Consider the following 21756-nt stretch of genomic DNA (forward strand, 5'->3'; position numbering starts at 1 on the left):
AACACCTTCATTAAGATGCCGACGACATAACAGTGGTAGGCCTGATCACCGACAACGATGAGACAGCCTATAGGGAGGAGGTCAGAGACCTGGCCGTGTGGTGCCAGGATAACAACCTCTCCCTCAACGTGTTCAAGACAAAGGAGATGATTGTGGACTACAGGAAAAAAAAAGAGGACTGAGCACGCCCCCATTCTCACCGACAGGGCTGTAGTGGATCAGGTTGACAGAGTCAAGTTCCTTGGTGTCCACATCACCAACAAACTATCATGGTCCAAACACACCAAAACAGTCGTGAAGAGGGCACGACAAAGCCTATTCCCCCTCAGGAGACTGAAAACATTTGGCATGGGTCCTCAGATCCTCAAAAAGTTATACAGCTGCACCATCGAGAGCATCCTGACTGGTTGTATCACCGCCTGGTGTGGCAACTGCTTGGCCTCCGACCGCAAGGCACTACAGAGGGTAGTGCTTACGGCCCATTACATCACTGGGGCCAAGCTTCCTGCCATCCAGGACCTCTATACCAGGCGGTGTCAGAGGAAGGCCCTAAACATTGTCAAAGACTCCAGCCACCCTAGTCATAGACTGTTCTCTCTGCTACCGCACGGCAAGCTGTACCGGAGCGCCAAATCTAGGTCCAAAAGGCTTCTCAACAGCTTCTATCCCCAAGCCATAAGACTCCTGTGCAGCTAATCATGGCTACCCGGACAATTTGCACAGCCCCCCCCACCCCCATCCCGTCCCCCTTTTTTTACTCTGCTGCTACTCTGTTTATTATTCATGCATAGTCACTTTAACTCTACCCACATGTACATATTACCTTAATTACCTCGACTAGCCGGTGCCCCCGCACATTGACTCTGTACCAGTACCCCCCTGTATATATAGCCTCCCTACTGTTATTTTATTTGACTGCTGCTCTTTAGTTATTTGCTTAAATTTTTTTTGCTTAACACTTTTTTTTATTTGTTTTACTTTGCATTGTTGGTTAAGGGCTTGTAAATAAGCATTTCACTGTAATGTCTACACCTGTTGTCTTCGGTGCATGTGGCAAATACAATTTGATTTGATTTGATTTGATGCTTCAGAAGCTGTGTGATGAGACTGAGACATGGATGTGATGAGGCAGACCTTGTGTGATGAGTCTGAGACGTGGAAGTGATGCTGCAGATGCTGTGTGATGAGACTGATACGTGGATGTGATGCTGCAGACGCTGTGTGATGAGACTGAGACGTGTTTTCACTCGCCGGGAGGAGGACAGGAAGAGGTGAAGAAACCACATCAGAGTAGAGGAGTGGGAGGACAGGAGGAGGAGCAAAAGAGCGAGAGGAGAGAGAGAGAGAGAGAGCAGGGGGAGGAGAGAAGCAGGAAGAGAAGGGTAAGAGGAGAGAGAGCCATGATAGGCACACCTCTGCAGAGGAAAGCCCCAGCATCATCAAAGTGAGTAGCATTACCTTCAATTTCCCTCCCTCCCTCCCTCCCTCCCTCCCTCCCTCCCTCCCTCTGCTTCCCTCTATTCCTCCCTCTCTCCATCCTCCTCCGTCCATCCTCCTCTTCCCTCCATCTTCCTCTTCCTTTTCCTTCCCCCATCCCTCCCTCTCTTCCTCCTCTGTCCTCCTCCTCCGTCGGACATCATCCCAGGGTTGCTGTGGCAACAGGAGCTCTGGATGGGCATGATAGTAACACAGTTGGTCATGGCTTCATGCAGGGAGGAGAGACGCTGCTCAATGTGTCATAATTCTCTCTCTCCTTTCCTCTCTCCCTCTATCTGTCTCCTCCCTTCCCTCCCTCTCTCTCTCTACCTCTTTGTTTATGGATGGTTCATCATGTATATTATTCATAGGGTTGGGTCAGTCACATTGTCATTGAGCACACTATCTTTGTCTTGGGGCTTCTCCTCTCTCTCTCTCTCTCTCTCTCTCTCTCTCTCTCTCTCTCTCTCTCTCTCTCTCTCTCTCTCTCTCTCTCTCTCTCTCTCTCTCTCTCTCTCTCTCCCTCTCTCTCTCTCTCTCTCTCTCTCTCTCTCTCTCTCTCTCTCTCTCTCTCTCTCTCTCTCTCTCTCTCTCTCTCTCTCTCTCTCTCTCTCTCTCTCTCTCTCTCTCTCTCTCTCTCTCCCCCCATTCTCCATGGCTCAATGCCTCTCTCAGAGTAGCTCAGGGCTGACCGGGCTAACAGTTCTTTGAGGGACACACAACCGTTTTTACTCAGCTGTGTTCTTATCCAGAGCGGCTTACAGTTAGTACAGTCATCTTAAGATAGCTAGGTGAGACAACCACATATCACAATCATAGATAGTACATTTTCCTCAATAAAGTAGCTCAGCAAAGTCATTGCTAGATTTTTTTTCCCCCAATGATTTAAAAAGGTGTGAGTGTTAGTTGACGTCAGAGGGGTCAAGTGTTGGTTTCTTGAGGAGGGGAGCAACTCTGGCCATCTTGAATTCACAAGGGGACGCAGCCAGTGGTCAGGGATGAGTTGATGAGGGAAGTATGGAATGGGAGAAGGGAGGAGGGGATGGGGTCGAGCGGGCAGACTTTACAATTCGCAGGATTTCATCTGCGAATAGAGAGAGGGGAGAAAGAGGTCAAGGGTCGTTCTGTGTAAGTAGGACCAGTGGACTCAGTAGGCTGAGTAAATGAGGAGTGGATGTATTTTTCAAAGTGGTCATCCGCATAGAGTGAGGAGGGAGGAGGAAGGGGGAGGAGCTGGAGGATTAAGGAGGGAGGAGAAGGTGGAAAATAGTTTCCTAGAGAAGAGAAGGTAGAGAGGAGGGAGGAGGAAGGGGGAGGAGCTGGAGGATTAAGGAGGGAGGAGAAGGTGGAAAATAGTTTCCTAGAGAAGAGAAGGTAGAGAGGAGGGAGGAGGAAGGGGGAGGAGCTGGAGGATTAAGGAGGGAGGAGAAGGTAGAGAGGAGGGAAGAGAAGGTAGAGAGGTGGGAAGAGAAGGTAGAGAGGAGGGAAGAGAAGGTAGAGAGGAGGGAAGAGAAGGTAGAGAGGAGGGAAGAGAAGGTAGAGAGGAGGGAAGAGAAGGTAGAGAGGAGGGAAGAGAAGGTAGAGAGGAGGGAAGAGAAGGTAGAGAGGAGGGAAGAGAAGGTAGAGAGGAGGGAAGAGAAGGTAGAGAGGAGGGAAGAGAAGGTAGAGAGGAGGGAAGAGAAGGTAGAGAGGAGGGAAGAGAAGGTAGAGAGGAGGGAAGAGAAGGTAGAGAGGAGGGAAGAGAAGGTAGAGAGGAGGGAAGAGAAGGTAGAGAGGAGGGAGGAGGAGGTAGAGAGGAGGGAAGAGAAGGTAGAGAGGAGGGAAGAGAAGGTAGAGAGGAGGGAAGAGAAGGTAGAGAGGAGGGAAGAGAAGGTAGAGAGGAGGGAAGAGAAGGTAGAGAGGAGGGAAGAGAAGGTAGAGAGGAGGGAAGAGAAGGTAGAGAGGAGGGAAGAGAAGGTAGAGAGGAGGGAAGAGAAGATAGAGAGGAGGGAAGAGAAGGTAGAGAGGAGGGAGGAGGAGGTAGAGAGGAGGGAAGAGAAGGTAGAGAGGAGGGAAGAGAAGGTAGAGAGGAGGGAAGAGAAGGTAGAGAGGAGGGAAGAGAAGGTAGAGGGGAGGGAAGAGAAGGTAGAGAGGAGGGAGGAGGAGGTAGAGAGGAGGGAAGAGAAGGTAGAGAGGAGGGAAGAGAAGGTAGAGAGGAGGGAAGAGAAGGTAGAGGGGAGGGAAGAGAAGGTAGAGAGGAGGGAAGAGAAGGTCCTCTACCTTCTCTTCCCTCCTCTTTGAGCAGCGTCTCTCCTCCCTGCATGAAGCCATGACCAACTGTGTTACTATCATGCCCATCCAGAGCTCCTGTTGCCACAGCAACCCTGGGATGATGTCCGACGGAGGAGAGAAGGTAGAGGGGAGGGAAGAGAAGGTAGAGAGGAGGGAAGAGAAGGTAGAGAGGAGGGAAGAGAAGGTAGAGAGGAGGGAAGAGAAGGTAGAGGGGAGGGAAGAGAAGGTAGAGAGGAGGGAAGAGAAGGTAGAGGGGAGGGAAGAGAAGGTAGAGAGGAGGGAAGAGGAGGTAGAGAGGAGGGAAGAGGAGGTAGAGAGGAGGGAAGAGGAGGTAGAGAGGAGGGAAGAGAAGGTAGAGAGGAGGGAAGAGAAGGTAGAGAGGAGGGAAGAGAAGGTAGAGAGGAGGGAAGAGAAGGTAGAGAGGAGGGAAGAGAAGGTAGAGAGGAGGGAAGAGAAGGTAGAGAGGAGGGAGGAGGAGGTAGAGAGGAGGGAAGAGAAGGTAGAGAGGAGGGAAGAGGAGGTAGAGAGGAGGGAAGAGAAGGTAGAGAGGAGGGAAGAGAAGGTAGAGAGGAGGGAAGAGGAGGTAGAGAGGAGGGAAGAGAAGGTAGAGAGGAGGGAAGAGGAGGTAGAGAGGAGGGAAGAGGAGGTAGAGAGGAGGGAAGAGAAGGTAGAGAGGAGGGAAGAGAAGGTAGAGAGGAGGGAAGAGAAGGTAGAGAGGAGGGAAGAGAAGGTAGAGAGGAGGGAAGAGAAGGTAGAGAGGAGGGAAGAGAAGGTAGAGAGGAGGGAAGAGAAGGTAGAGAGGAGGGAAGAGAAGGTAGAGAGGAGGGAAGAGAAGGTAGAGGGGAGGGAAGAGAAGGTAGAGAGGAGGGAAGAGAAGGTAGAGGGGAGGGAAGAGAAGGTAGAGAGGAGGGAAGAGGAGGTAGAGAGGAGGGAAGAGGAGGTAGAGAGGAGGGAAGAGGAGGTAGAGAGGAGGGAAGAGAAGGTAGAGAGGAGGGAAGAGAAGGTAGAGAGGAGGGAAGAGAAGGTAGAGAGGAGGGAAGAGAAGGTAGAGAGGAGGGAAGAGAAGGTAGAGAGGAGGGAAGAGAAGGTAGAGAGGAGGGAGGAGGAGGTAGAGAGGAGGGAAGAGAAGGTAGAGAGGAGGGAAGAGGAGGTAGAGAGGAGGGAAGAGAAGGTAGAAAGGAGGGAAGAGAAGGTAGAGAGGAGGGAAGAGGAGGTAGAGAGGAGGGAAGAGAAGGTAGAGAGGAGGGAAGAGGAGGTAGAGAGGAGGGAAGAGGAGGTAGAGAGGAGGGAAGAGAAGGTAGAGAGGAGGGAAGAGAAGGTAGAGAGGAGGGAAGAGAAGGTAGAGAGGGAGGGAAGAGAAGGTAGAGAGGAGGGAAGAGAAGGTAGAGAGGAGGGAAGAGAAGGTAGAGAGGAGGGAAGAGAAGGTAGAGAGGAGGGAAGAGAAGGTAGAGAGGAGGGAAGAGAAGGTAGAGAGGAGGGAAGAGAAGGTAGAGAGGAGGGAAGAGAAGGTAGAGAGGAGGGAAGAGAAGGTAGAGAGGAGGGAAGAGAAGGTAGAGAGGAGGGAAGAGAAGGTAGAGAGGAGGGAAGAGAAGGTAGAGAGGAGGGAAGAGAAGGTAGAGAGGAGGGAAGAGAAGGTAGAGAGGAGGGAAGAGAAGGTAGAGAGGAGGGAAGAGAAGGTAGAGAGGAGGGAAGAGAAGGTAGAGAGGAGGGAAGAGAAGGTAGAGAGGAGGGAATGAAAGGATGATAGCTCCTCTGGAAGTTTAGTTTTCCTCCATTTTCTCTAAGCTGCCCCCAGCCCTGTTCTGGAAGCTCACAATGAGTCTCTCAGCCACGGAGCAGGAGGGGAGGGCTGAGCCGGCTGGGAGGAAAGGGGACAGTGAGAGTCATAGGATGAGGAAAGGGAGGAGAGTAGGGTCAAAGACGCAGAATCAGGAGACAGGAGGGAGAAGGATTTAGCAGAAGTGAGAGATGATAGGATATAAGAGGAGAGAGTAGTGAGAGAGAGAGAGAGAGAGAGAGAGAGAGAGAGAGAGAGAGAGAGAGAGAGACAGAGACAGAGACAGAGACAGAGACAGAGACAGAGACAGAGACAGAGACAGAGACAGAGACAGAGACAGAGACAGAGACAGAGACAGAGACAGAGAGAGAGACAGAGAGAGAGACAGAGACAGAGACAGAGACAGAGACAGAGACAGAGAGAGAGAGGGAGAGGGAGAGAGAGGGAGAGAGAGAGAGAGAGAGGGAGAAGGGGGAGATTGGTGTGAGTGAGTATGGTTGGAGGAAAAGGAAACAATGTTGTGATCAGAGACCTGGAGGGGGGTTGCAGTGAGATTAGTAGAACAGCCTCTAAAGATGAGGTCAAGCATATTGCCTCTCTTGTGAGTGGGAGGGAACTGGGAACGGGTGAGGTCAAAAGAGGAAAGGAGGGAAAGAAGGTGGTGGAAATAAATATGTTGAAGTCAGGCGTCGGGAGGTTGAAGTCGCACATGCGATGAGTGGTGAGCCATCGTCAGGAAATTAGCTTATCAAGGTGTCAAATTCATTGAGCACCTGGTGGGCGATAAATGACAACAATGACAACAATGCTAAGCTTGAGTGGACAAGTGACAGTGACAGCATGGAATTCAAATGAGGAGATGGACAGGTGAGAGATGTGGAGAAAATAGAACATCTCCACTTAGGAGAAATGAGTAGCCATGTGCCAACACCGCAATGACCAGCCACCACCGCAATGACCAGCCACCACCGTGATGACCAGCCACCACTGCTATGACCAGCCACTACCGTGACGACCAGCCACTACCGTGATGACCAGCCACTACCGTGATGACCAGCCACTACCGTGACGACCAGCCACTACCGTGACGACCAGCCACTACCGTGATGACCAGCCACTACCGTGACGACCAGCCACTACCGTGATCACCAGCACCACCGCGATGACCAGCCACTACTGCTATGACCAGCCACTACCGTGATGACCAACCACCACCGCTATGACCAGCCACTACCGTGATGACCAGCACCACCGCGATGACCAGCCACTACCGTGATGACCAACCACTACTGCTATGACCAGCCACTACCGCTATGACCAGCCACTACCGCTATGACCAGCCACTACCGTGATGACCAGCCACTACTGTGATGACCAGCCACCACCGTGATGACCAGCCACCACCGCTATGACCAGCCACTACTGCTATGACCAGCAACTACCGCTATGACCAGCCACTACCGTGATGACCAGCCACTACCGTGATGAGCAGCCACTACCGTGATGACCAGCCACTACCGCTATGACCAGCCACTACCGTGATGACCAGCAACTACCATGATGACCAGCCACTACCGTGATGACCAGCCACCACCGCTTTTTCCAGCCACTACCGTGATGACCAGCAACTACCATGATGACCAGCCACCACCGTGATGACCAGCCACTACTGTGATGGCCAGCCACTACCGTGATGACCAGCCACCACCGTGACGACCAGCCACTACCGTGATGACCAGCCACTACCGTGATGACCAGCCACCACCATGATGACCAGCCACCACTGCTATGACCAGACACCAACTTGACGACCAGCCACCACCGTGACGACCAGCCACTACCGTGATGACCAGCCACTACCGTGACGACCAGCCACTACCTTGACGACCAGCCACCACCGTTATGACCAGCCACTACCGTGACGACCAGCCACCACCGTGATGACCAGCCACTACCGCTATGACCAGCCACTACTGCTATGACCAGCAACTACCGCTATGACCAGCCACTACTGCTATGACCAGCAACTACCGCTATGACCAGCCACTACTGCTATGACCAGCAACTACCGCTATGACCAGCCACTACCGCTATGACCAGCCACTACTGCTATGACCAGCAACTACCGCTATGACCAGCCACTACTGCTATGACCAGCAACTACCGCTATGACCAGCCACTACCGTGATGACCAGCCACTACCGTGATGACCAGCCACCACCGTGATGACCAGCCACTACCGCTATGACCAGCCACTACTGCTATGACCAGCAACTACCGCTATGACCAGCCACTACCGTGATGACCAGCCACTACCGTGATGACCAGCCACCACCGTGATGACCAGCCACCACCGTGATGACCAGCCACTACCGTGATGACCAGCCACTACCGTGATGACCAGGCACTACCGCTATGACCAGCCACTACCGTGATGACCAGCCACCACCGTGACGACCAGCCACTACCGTGATGACCAGCCACTACCGTGATCACCAGCAACTACCGTCATGACCAGCCACCACCGTGACGACCAGCCACTACCGTGATGACCAGACACTACCGCTATGACCAGCCACTACCGTGATGACCAGCCACCACCATGATGACCAGCCACCACTGCTATGACCAGACACCACCTTGACGACCAGCCACCACCGTGACGACCAGCCACTACCGTGATGACCAGCCACTACCGTGACGACCAGCCACTACCTTGACGACCAGCCACCACCGTTATGACCAGCCACTACCGTGACGACCAGCCACCACCGTGATGACCAGCCACTACCGTGACGACCAGCCACTACCGTTATGACCAGCCACTACCGTGACGACCAGCCACCACCGTGATGACCAGCCACTACCGTGACGACCAGCCACTACCGTGATGACCAGCCACCACCGTGACGACCAGCCACTACCATGATGACCAGCACCACCGCGATGACCAGCCACTACCGTGATGACCAGCCACTACCGCTATGACCAGCCACTACCGTGTTGACCAGCCACTACTGTGATGACCAGCCACCACCATGATGACCAGCCACCACCGCTATGACCAGCCACTACCGCTATGACCAGCCACTACCGTGATGACCAGCCACTACCGTGATGACCAGCCACTACCGTGATGACCAGCCACTACCGCTGATGACCAGCCACTACCGCTATGACCAGCCACTACCGCTATGACCAGCCACTACCGTGATGACCAACAACTACCATGATGACCAGCCACTACCGTGATGACCAGCCACCACCGCTATTTCCAGCCACTACCGTGATGACCAGCCACCACCGCTATGACCAGCCACTACCGCTATGACCAGCCACCACCGTGATGACCAGCCACTACCGTGATGAACAGCCACTACCGTGATGACCAGGCACTACCGCTATGACCAGCCACTACCGTGATGACCAGCCACCACCGTGACGACCAGCCACTACCGTGATGACCAGCAACTACTGTGATGACCAGCAACTACCGTCATGACCAGCCACCACCGTGACGATCAGCCACTACCGTGATGACCAGACACTACCGCTATGACCAGCCACTACCGTGATGACCAGCCACCACCATGATGACCAGCCACCACAGTGATGACCAGCCACCACCGTGACGACCAGCCACTACCGTGATGACCAGCCACCACCGTGATGACCAGCCACTACCGTGACGACCAGCCACCACCGTGATGACCAGCCACCACCGTGATGACCAGCCACTACCGTGATGACCAGCCACTACCGTGACGACCAGCCACTACCGTGATGACCAGCCACCACCGTGATGACCAGCCACTACCGTGACGACCAGCCACTACCGTGATGACCAGCCACTACCGCTATGACCAGCCACTACCATGATGACCAGCCACTACCGTGATGACCAGCCACCACCGTGATGACCAGCCACTACCGTGATGACCAGCCACTACCGTGATGACCAGCCACCACCGTGATGACCAGCCACTACCGTGACGACCAGCCACCACCGTGATGACCAGCCACTACCGCGATGACCAGCCACTACCGTGATGACCAGCCACTACCGTGATGACCAGCCACCACCGTGATGACCAGCCACTACCGTGACGACCAGCCACCACCGTGATGACCAGCCACCACCGTGACGACCAGCCACCACCGTGATGACCAGCCACTACCGTGATGACCAGCCACTACCGTGATGACCAGCCACCACCGCTATGACCAGCCACCACCGCTATGACCAGACACCACCGTGACGACCAGCCACCACCGTGACGACCAGCCACTACCGTGATGACCAGCGACTACCGTGACGACCAGCCACTACCGTGACGACCAGCCACCACAGTGATGACCAGCCACTACCGTGACGACCAGCCACCACCGTGATGACCAGCCACTACCGTGACGACCAGCCACTACTGTGATGACCAGCCACCACCGTGACGACCAGCCACTACCATGATGACCAGCCACTACCACTATGACCAGCCTCTACCGCTATGACCAGCCACTACCGTGATGACCAGCCACTACCGTGATGACCAGCCACTACCGTGATGACCAGCCACCACCGTGATGACCAGCCACCACCGTGATGACCAGCCACTACCGTGATGACCAGCCACTACCGCTATGACCAGCCACCACCGTGATGACCAGCCACCACCGTGACGACCAGCCACTACCGTGATGACCAGCCACTACCGCTATGACCAGCCACCACAGTGATGACCAGCCACCACCGTGACGACCAGCCACTACCGTGATGACCAGCCACTACCGTTATGACCAGCCACCACCGTGATGACCAGCCACTACCGTGACGACCAGCCACCACTGTGACGACCAGATGCTCTCGGACTATGAGAGAACACATACAGTGAGCTCCAAACGTATTGTGACAGTGACACATTTTGGATTTGAAATTATACAATGACTATGATGTTAAAGTGCCTGGACTGTCAGCTTTAATTTGAAGCTATTTTCATCCATATCGTGTAAACTGTTTAGAAATTACAGCACTTTTTGTACATAGTCTCCCCATTTTAGGGGAACAATTGTACTGGGACACATTCACTTATATGTGTATTAAAGTAGTAAAAAGTGAAGTATTTGGTCCCATATTCATAGCACACATTGACTACATCAAGCTTGTGACTCTACAAATTTGTTGGGATGCATTTACTGTTTGTTTTGGTTATGTTTCAGATTATTATGAGCCCAATAGAAATTAAAGGTAAATAATGTATTGTGTCATTTGGGAGTCACTTTTATTGTAAATAAGAATATAATTGTATCATTTCAAATCCAAAGTGCTGGATTACAGAGCCAAAACAGTTGTCACTGTCCCAATACTTTTGGAGCTCACTGTAATCCGATGAAGTGAGAGCAGCTGGAATAGCAGTGTTCTCTGGGGTGATCCATGTCTCCGTCAGGGCCAAAAAGTAAAGGTCCTGAAGGGCAGCACAGGCTGAAATGAACTCGGTGTTCTTGACCGCAGATCGGCAGTTCCAAACGCTGCCAGATACACAGAATTCCACATGGGTTGTGCGCGCAGGGTACACTAAATTAGAAGGGTTTAGACAAGGGGTTGGGAGCATATGTAAAGCCGACAACTCAGCAGAACAACTCAGCAGAACAACTCAGCAGAACAACTCAGCAGAACAACTCCGCAGAACAACTTGGCAGAACAACTTGGCAGAACAACTCAGCAGAACAACTCGGCAGAACAACTCGGCAGAACATCTTGGCAGAACAACTCGGCAGAAAATCTTGGCAGAACAACTCGGCAGAACAGCTCGGCAGAACAACTTGGCAGAACAACTCGGCAGAACAACTCGGCAGAAAATCTCGGCAGAACAACTCGGCAGAACAACTCGGCAGAACAGCTCGGCAGAACGGTCTTCGTTTCACCTCTATGCAAAGCTGCCTTCAGGACAAGGTTACTGACGAAAAACACTAACCTGCAGTTCACACACCAAGTAGGCCAGCTACGAAGACAGACAGCCCTTAAAGTAGATGGCCCTAGCTAGCAAGAGACAGATAAAGACAAAAATGATACTTAGCTATAGAATGAAGCAGGAGACAGGCTTTGGCGGACCCTTTTCACCTCTCGCTCTCTCTCCCCTTCTGTCTCTCTTCTCTCTCTCTCTCTCTCTCCCTTCCCTCTCTCTCTCTCTCTCTCTCTCTCCCTCTCCCCCTCTCTCTATCTCTCTCACCCTCTCTCTCACCCTCTCTCTCTCTCCCTCTCTCTCTCTCTCCTCTCTCTCTCCCCCTCTCCCAATCCCCCTCTCTCTCGCTCTCTCCCCTCTCTCTCCCCCCTCTCTCTCTCCCCCTCTCTCTCCCCCCTCTCTCTCTCTCCCTCTCCCATCTCTCTCTCTCTCCTCTCTCTCCCCCTCTCTCTCGCTCCCCTCTCCCTCTCTCTCCCCCTCTTTCTCTCTCTCTCTCTCCCTCTCCTCCACTCTCTCTCTCTCCCCCTCTCTCTCTATCTCTCTCTCTCCCTCTTTCTCGCTCTCCCCCCCTCTCTCTCTCTTTCTCAATTCAATTCAATTCAATTCAATTGAAAGGGCTTTATTGTCATGGGAAACGTGTGTTAACATTGCCAAAGCAAGTGAAATAGATAGTAAACAAAAGTGAAATCAACAATAAATATTAACAGTAAACATTACACTCAGAAGTTTCAAAAGAATAAAGACATTTCAAATGTCATAGTATGTCTATATACAGTGTTGTAACAATGTGCAAATAGTTAAAGTACAAATGGGAAAATAAATAAATATAAATATGGGTTGTATTTACAATGGTGTTTGTTCTTCACTGGTTGCTCTTTTCTTGTGGCAACGGGTCACAAATATTGCTGCTGTGATGGCACACTGTGGTATTTCACCCAGTAGATAAGGGAGTTTTTCAATATTGGGTTTGTGTTCAAATTCTTTGTGGATCTCTGTAATTTGAGGGAAATATGTGTCTTTAATATGGTCATACATTTGGCAGGAGGTTAGGAAGTGCAGCTCAGTTTCCACCTCATTTTGTGGGCAGTGTGCATATAGCCTGTCTTCTCTTGAGAGCCAGGTCTGCCTACGGCGGCCTTTCTCAATAGCAAGGCTATGCTCACTGAGTCTGTACATAATCAAAGCTTTCCTTAAGTTTGGGTCAGTCACAGTGGTCAGGTATTCTGCCACTGTGTACTCTCTGTTTAAAACCAAATAGCATTCTAGTTTGCTCAGTTTTTTTGTTAATTCTTTCTAATGTGTCAAGTAATTCTCTTTTTGTTTTCTCATGATTTGGTTGGGTCTAATTGTGTTGCTGCCCTGGGGCTCTGTGGGGTCTGTTTGTGTTTGTGAACAGAGCCCCAGGACCAGCTTGCTTAGGGGACTCTTCTCCAGGTTCATATCTCTGTAGGTGATGGCTTTGTTATGGAAGGTTTGGGAATCACTTCCTTTTAAGTGGTTATAGAATTTAACGGCTCTTTTCTGGATTTTGATAATTAGCGGGTATCGGCCTAATTCTGCTCTGCATGCATTATTTGGTGTTTTACGTTGTACACAGAGGATGTTTTTGCAGAATTCTGCATGCAGAGTCTCAATTTGGTGTTTGTTCCATTTTGTGAATTCTTGGTTGGTGAGCGGACCCCAGACCTCACAACCATAAAGGGCAATGGGTTCTATAACTGATTCAAGTATTTGGTATGTTGGTATGTCAAATGTTATGTTCCATTTGATGGCCTTTCTTGCCTTGTCTCTCAGATCGTTCACAGCTTTGTGGAAGTTACCTGTGTACCTTTTTTGTGTGCTCTAGGGCAACGGTGTCTAGATGGAATTTGTATTTGTATTTGTGTATAACTGGACCTTTTTTTGTAATATCATTATTTTTGTCTTACTGAGATTTACTCTCAGGGCCCAGGTCTGACAGAATCTGTGCAGAAGATCTAGGTGCTGCTGTAGGCCCTCTTACAGGAGAAGCCAGGTCTCATTAACATACAGGAGAAGCCAGGGTTCATTAACATACAGGAGAAGCCAGGGTTCATTAACATACAGGAGAAGCCAGGGTTCATTAACATACAGGAGAAACCAGGGCTCATGATCATCCAGGAGAAGCCTGGGATCATTAACATACAGGAGATGCCAGTGATCATTAACATACAGGAGAAGCCAGGGTTCATTAACATACAGGAGAAGCCAGGGATCATTAACATACAGGAGAAGCCAGGGATCATTAAGATACAGGAGATTTAAGGAACATTAATATACAGGAGAAGCCAGAGTTCATTAACATACAGGAGAAGCCAGAGTTCATTAACATACAGGAGAAGCCAGGAATCATTAACATACAGGAGAAGCCAGTGATCATTAACATACAGGAGAAGCCAGAGTTCATTAACATACAGGAGAAGCCAGTATTCATTAACATACAGGAGAAGCCAGTGTTCATTAACATACAGGAGAAGCCAGGGATCATTAAGATACAGGAGAAGCCAGGGCTCATTAAGATACAGGAGATGTTAAGGAACATTAATATACAGGAGAAGCCAGAGTTCATTAACATACAGGAGAAGCCAGAAATCATTAACATACAGGAGAAGCCAGTATTCATTAACATACAGGAGAAGCCAGTGTTCATTAACATACAGGAGAAGCCAGGGATCATTAAGATACAGGAGATGTTAAGGATCATTAACATACAGGAGAAGCCAGAGTTCATTAACATACAGGAGAAGCCAGGGTTAATTAACATACAGGAGAAACCAGGGATCATTAACATACAGGAGAAACCAGGGCTCATTGCACACAGGGATACTACTCACTATTGTACACATGGATACCACATGTTGCTATATTATCAATATCCTTATATTGGTAACGATCACTTTGACTTGACTTAAACCCCTTTGTTCTTTGGGGAGCATAGGTCATTCACTACACCCTCCTGCAGGTTTGGTGGTGAGCGATGTTTCACTCTTTTAGTTGTTCCTCAACAGACCTGCTCTTGGTAATGCTGCCAATAATTACTAACTCCCCTCAGCACTGTAGGAGCACAAGGTTTGCGTCCCAAATGGTAAATTTTTTCCTATGTGGTGCACTACTTTTCACCAAAGCCCCGATGCACTGTATCAGGATCAGGGTGCCATTTGGGGTGCATTCTAGAACAAGATTTAACCAGTGTGTTCTATCGTTCCTGTGTGTTCACATAAACCCAGCTCTAACCGCTCTCTACCATATGCAGTATGTCCCATTGTGATAAACCCAGCTCTAACCGCTCTCTACCATATGCAGTATGTCCCATTGTGATAAACCCAGCTCTAACCGCTCTCTACCATATGCAGTATGTCCCATTGTGATAAACCCAGCTCTAACCGCTCTCTACCATATGCAGTATGTCCCATTGTGTGTTCACATAAACCCAGCTCTAACCGCTCTCTACCATATGCAGTATGTCCCATTGTGATAAACCCAGCTCTAACCGCTCTCTACCATATGCAGTATGTCCCATTGTGATAAACCCAGCTTTAACCGCTCTCTACCATATGCAGTATGTCCCATTGTGATAAACCCAGCTCTAACCGCTCTCTACCATATGCAGTATGTCCCATTGTGATAAACCCAGCTCTAACCGCTCTCTACCATATGCAGTATGTCCCATTGTGATAAACCCAGCTTTAACCGCTCTCTACCATATGCAGTATGTCCCATTGTGATAAACCCAGCTCTAACCGCTCTCTACCATATGCAGTATGTCCCATTGTGATAAACCCAGCTCTAACCGCTCTCTACCATATGCAGTATGTCCCATTGTGTAATGCTGTAACGTTGTGTGAAGGAGCGATCCAAAGAATAGGATCATGATTTATACACACCAGTCTTGTCTTGGCATTATGGATGAGTCCCAAATGGCACCCTATTCCCTACATAGTGCACTACTTTTGACCAGAGAATGGGACCCTATTCCCTATATAGTGCACTACTTTAGACCAGAGAATGGCACCCTATTCCCTACACAGTGCACTACTTTTGACCAGAGAATGGGACCCTATTCCCTATATAGTGCACTACTTTTGACCAGAGAATGGGACCCTATTCCCTACATAGTGCACTACTTTTGACCAGAGAATGGGACCCTATTCCCTATATAGTGCACTACTTTAGACCAGAGAATGGCACCCTATTCCCTACACAGTGCACTACTTTTGACCAGAGAATGGGACCCTATTCCCTATATAGTGCACTACTTTAGACCAGAGAATGGCACCCTATTCCCTACACAGTGCACTACTTTAGACCAGAGAATGGCACCCTATTCCCTACACAGTGCACTACTTTTGACCAGAGAATGGGACCCTATTCCCTATATAGTGCACTACTTTAGACCAGAGAATGGCACCCTATTCCCTACACAGTGCACTACTTTTGACCAGAGAATGGGACCCTATTCCCTATATAGTGCACTACTTTAGACCAGAGAATGGGACCCTATTCCCTACATAGTGCACTACTTTTGACCAGAGAATGGGACCCTATTCCCTATATAGTGCACTACTTTAGACCAGAGAATGGCACCCTATTCCCTACACAGTGCACTACTTTTGACCAGAGAATGGGACCCTATTCCCTATATAGTGCACTACTTTAGACCAGAGAATGGCACCTATTCCCTACACAGTGCACTACTTTAGACCAGAGAATGGCACCCTATTCCCTACACAGTGCACTACTTTTGACCAGAGAATGGGACCCTATTCCCTATATAGTGCACTACTTTAGACCAGAGAATGGCACCCTATTCCCTACACAGTGCACTACTTTTGACCAGAGAATGGGACCCTATTCCCTATATAGTGCACTACTTTAGACCAGAGAATGGGACCCTATTCCCTATATAGTGCACTACTTTAGACCAGAGAATGGGACCCTATTCCCTATATAGTGCACTACTTTAGACCAGAGAATGGCACCCTATTCCCTATATAGTGCACTACTTTAGACCAGAGAATGGGACCCTATTCCCTATATAGTGCACTACTTTAGACCAGAGAATGGCACCCTATTCCCTATATAGTGCACTACTTTTGACCAGAGAATGGGACCCTATTCCCTATATAGTGCACTACTTTAGACCAGAGAATGGCACCCTATTCCCTATATAGTGCACTACTTTAGACCAGAGAATGGCACCCTATTCCCTATATAGTGCACTACTTTAGACCAGAGAATGGCACCCTATTCCCTATATAGTGCACTACTTTAGACCAGAGAATGGCACCCTATTCCCTATATAGTGCACTACTTTAGACCAGAGAATGGGACCCTATTCCCTATATAGTGCACTACTTTAGACCAGAGAATGGCACCCTATTCCTATATAGTGCACTACTTTAGACCAGAGAATGGCACCCTATTCCCTATATAGTGCACTACTTTAGACCAGAGAATGGCACCCTATTCCCTATATAGTGCACTACATTAGACCAGAGAATGGGACCCTATTCCCTATATAGTGCACTATTTAGACCAGAGAATGGCACCCTATTCCCTATATAGTGCACTACTTTAGACCGGAGAATGGCACCCTATTCCCTATATAGTGCACTACTTTAGACCAGAGAATGGCACCCTATTCCCTATATAGTGCACTACTTTAGACCAGAGAATGGCACCCTATTCCCTATATAGTGCACTACTTTAGACCAGAGAATGGCACCCTATTCCCTATATAGTGCACTACTTTAGACCAGAGAATGGGACCCTATTCCCTATATAGTGCACTACTTTAGACCAGAGAATGGGACCCTATTCCCTATATAGTGCACTACTTTAGACCAGAGAATGGCACCCTATTCCCTATATAGTGCACTACTTTAGACCAGAGAATGGCACCCTATTCCCTATATAGTGCACTACTTTAGACCAGAGAATGGCACCCTATTCCCTATATAGTGCACTACTTTAGACCAGAGAATGGGACCCTATTCCCTATATAGTGCACTACTTTAGACCAGAGAATGGCACCCTATTCCCTATATAGTGCACTACTTTAGACCAGAGAATGGGACCCTATTCCCTATATAGTGCACTACTTTAGACCAGAGAATGGCACCCTATTCCCTATATAGTGCACTACTTTTGACCAGAGAATGGGACCCTATTCCCTATATAGTGCACTACTTTAGACCAGAGAATGGCACCCTATTCCCTATATAGTGCACTACTTTAGACCAGAGAATGGCACCCTATTCCCTATATAGTGCACTACTTTAGACCAGAGAATGGCACCCTATTCCTATATAGTGCACTACTTTAGACCAGAGAATGGCACCCTATTCCCTATATAGTGCACTACTTTAGACCAGAGAATGGGACCCTATTCCCTATATAGTGCACTACTTTAGACCAGAGAATGGCACCCTATTCCCTATATAGTGCACTACTTTAGACCAGAGAATGGCACCCTATTCCCTATATAGTGCACTACTTTAGACCAGAGAATGGCACCCTATTCCCTATATAGTGCACTACATTAGACCAGAGAATGGGACCCTATTCCCTATATAGTGCACTACTTTAGACCAGAGAATGGCACCCTATTCCCTATATAGTGCACTACTTTAGACCGGAGAATGGCACCCTATTCCCTATATAGTGCACTACTTTAGACCAGAGAATGGCACCCTATTCCCTATATAGTGCACTACTTTAGACCAGAGAATGGCACCCTATTCCCTATATAGTGCACTACTTTAGACCAGAGAATGGCACCTATTCCCTATATAGTGCACTACTTTAGACCAGAGAATGGGACCCTATTCCCTATATAGTGCACTACTTTAGACCAGAGAATGGGACCCTATTCCCTATATAGTGCACTACTTTAGACCAGAGAATGGCACCCTATTCCCTATATAGTGCACTACTTTAGACCAGAGAATGGCACCCTATTCCCTATATAGTGCACTACTTTAGACCAGAGAATGGCACCCTATTCCCTATATAGTGCACTACTTTAGACCAGAGAATGGCACCCTATTCCCTATATAGTGCACTACTTTGACCAGAGAATGGCACCCTATTCCCTATATAGTGCACTACTTTAGACCAGAGAATGGCACCCTATTCCCTATATAGTGCACTACTTTAGACCAGAGAATGGCACCCTATTCCCTATATAGTGCACTACTTTAGACCAGAGAATGGCACCCTATTCCCTATATAGTGCACTACTTTAGACCAGAGAATGGCACCCTATTCCCTATATAGTGCACTACTTTAGACCAGAGAATGGGACCCTATTCCCTATATAGTGCACTACTTTAGACCAGAGAATGGCACCATATTCCCTATATAGTGCACTACTTTAGACCAGAGAATGGCACCCTATTCCCTATATAGTGCACTACTTTAGACCAGAGAATGGCACCCTATTCCCTATATAGTGCACTACTTTAGACCAGAGAATGGGACCCTATTCCCTATATAGTGCACTACTTTAGACCAGAGAATGGCACCCTATTCCCTATATAGTGCACTACTTTAGACCAGAGAATGGCACCCTATTCCCTATATAGTGCACTACTTTAGACCAGAGAATGGCACCCTATTCCCTATATAGTGCACTACTTTAGACCAGAGAATGGGACCCTATTCCCTATATAGTGCACTACTTTAGACCAGAGAATGGGACCCTATTCCCTATATAGTGCACTACTTTAGACCAGAGAATGGCATCCTATTCCCTATATAGTGCACTACTTTAGACCAGAGAATGGCACCCTATTCCCTATATAGTGCACTACTTTAGACCAGAGAATGGCACCCTATTCCCTATATAGTGCACTACTTTAGACCAGAGAATGGGACCCTATTCCCTATATAGTGCACTACTTTAGACCAGAGAATGGCACCCTATTCCCTATATAGTGCACTACTTTAGACCAGAGAATGGCACCCTATTCCCTACATAGTGCACTACTTTAGACCAGAGAATGGCACCCTATTCCCTATATAGTGCACTACTTTAGACCAGAGAATGGCACCCTATTCCCTATATAGTGCACTACTTTAGACCAGAGAATGGCACCCTATTCCCTATATAGTGCACTACTTTAGACCAGAGAATGGCACCCTATTCCCTATATAGTGCACTACTTTAGACCAGAGAATAGCACCCTATTCCCTATATAGTGCACTACTTTAGACCAGAGAATAGCACCCTATTCCCTATATAGTGCACTACTTTAGACCAGAGAATGGCACCATATTCCCTATATAGTGCACTACTTTAGACCAGAGAATAGCACCCTATTCCCTATATAGTGCACTACTTTAGACCAGAGAATGGCACCCTATTCCCTACATAGTGCACTACTTTAGACCAGGGCCCATAGGGTGCCATTTGGGACGCAGTTATGATCCAGCTCAATATTCTCTACTGAATGATAAGCTATGAAATAGTTTACACACACTATGTGACTGATCTACAGTGGGGAAAAAAAGTATTTAGTCAGCCACCAATTGTGCAAGTTCTCCCACTTAAAAAGATGAGAGAGGCCTGTAATTTTCATCATAGGTACACGTCAACTATGACAGACAAAATGAGATTTTTTTTCTCCAGAAAATCACATTGTAGGATTTTTTATAAATTTATTTGCAAATTATGGTGGAAAATAAGTATTTGGTCAATAAAAAAAGTTTCTCAATACTTTGTTATATACCCTTTGTTGGCAATGACACAGGTCAAACGTTTTCTGTAAGTCTTCACAAGGTTTTCACACACTGTTGCTGGTATTTTGGCCCATTCCTCCATGCAGATCTCCTCTAGAGCAGTGATGTTTTGGGGCTGTCGCTGGTCAACACGGACTTTCAACTCCCTCAAAGATTTTCTATGGGGTTGAGATCTGGAGACTGGCTAGGTCACTCCAGGACCTTGAAATGCTTCTTACGAAGCCCCTCCTTCGTTGCCCGGGCGGTGTGTTTGGGATCATTGTCATGCTGAAAGACCCAGCCACGTTTCATCTTCAATGCCCTTGCTGATGGAAGGAGGTTTTCACTCAAAATCTCACGATACATGGCCCCATTCATTCTTTCCTTTACACAGATCAGTCGTCCTGGTCCCTTTGCAGAAAAACAGCCCCAAAGCATGATGTTTCCACCCCCATGCTTCACAGTAGGTATGGTGTTCTTTGGATGCAACTCAGCATTCTTTGTCCTCCAAACACGACGAGTTGAGTTTTTACCAAAAAGTTATATTTTGGTTTCATCTTACCATATGACATTCTCCCAATCCTCTTCTGGATCATCCAAATGCACTCTAGCAAACTTCAGACGGGCCTGGACATGTACTGGCTTAAGCAGGGTGACACGTCTGGCACTGCAGGATTTGAGTCCCTGGCGGCGTAGTGTGTTACTGATGGTAGGCTTTGTTACTTTGGTCCCAGCTCTCTGCAGGTCATTCACTAGGTCCCCCCGTGTGGTTCTGGGATTTTTGCTCACTGTTCTTGTGATCATTTTGACCCCACGGGGTGAGATCTTGCGTGGAGCCCCCAGATCGAGGGAGATTATCAGTGGTCTTGTATGTCTTCCATTTCCTAATAATTGCTCCCACAGTTGATTTCTTCAAACCAAGCTGCTTACCTATTGCAGATTCAGTCTTCCCAGCCTGGTGCAGGTCTATAATTTTGTTTCTGGTGTCCTTTGACAGCTCTTTGGTCTTGGCCATAGTGGAGTTTGGAGTGTGACTGTTTGAGGTTGTGGACAGGTGTCTTTTATACTGATAACAAGTTCAAACAGGTGCCATTAATACAGGTAACGAGTGGAGGACAGAGGAGCCTCTTAAAGAAGAAGTTACAGGTCTGTGAGAGCCAGAAATCTTGCTTGTTTGTAGGTGACCAAATACTTATTTTCCACCATAATTTGCAAATAAATTCATAAAAAATCCTACAATGTGATTTTCTGGATTTTTTTTCCTCAATTTGTCTGTCATAGTTGACGTGTACCTATGATGAAAATTACAGGCCTCTATCATCTTTTTAAGTGGGAGAACTTGCACAATTGGTGGCTGACTAAATACTTTTTTCCCCCACTGTATATTATGACCAGTAGTGGGTTTCAAGGTTGTCCCAGGGGTATTTTGGGTAATTTATGGTTTCCTATTAAAGATGCAGCTGCTTGTAGTCATGTGGGGAGATCTAACCCTCTCTGTCTCTCTCTCTCTCTCTCTCTCTCTCTCTCTCTCTCTCT

The 21756-nt window shown here is 48.5% G+C and overlaps 1 protein-coding gene across 1 annotated transcript in view; it reads left to right on the forward strand.

Moving 5' to 3' along the window:
• The first annotated feature begins 1067 nt into the window (after nucleotides 1-1067).
• The window catches only part of LOC121574503, a 337032-nt gene continuing 316343 nt past the window's right edge, over nucleotides 1068-21756 (forward strand). Inside the window, exon 1 of the mRNA XM_041887112.2 lies at nucleotides 1068-1444. Within this exon, the coding sequence (XP_041743046.1) occupies nucleotides 1206-1444 (239 nt within the window). The 5' untranslated portion in view covers nucleotides 1068-1205. The remainder of the gene's footprint in view (nucleotides 1445-21756) is intronic.

This window comes from Coregonus clupeaformis, chromosome 9, assembly GCF_020615455.1.
Source record: "Coregonus clupeaformis isolate EN_2021a chromosome 9, ASM2061545v1, whole genome shotgun sequence".
Taxonomy (NCBI): Eukaryota; Metazoa; Chordata; class Actinopteri; order Salmoniformes; family Salmonidae; genus Coregonus; species Coregonus clupeaformis.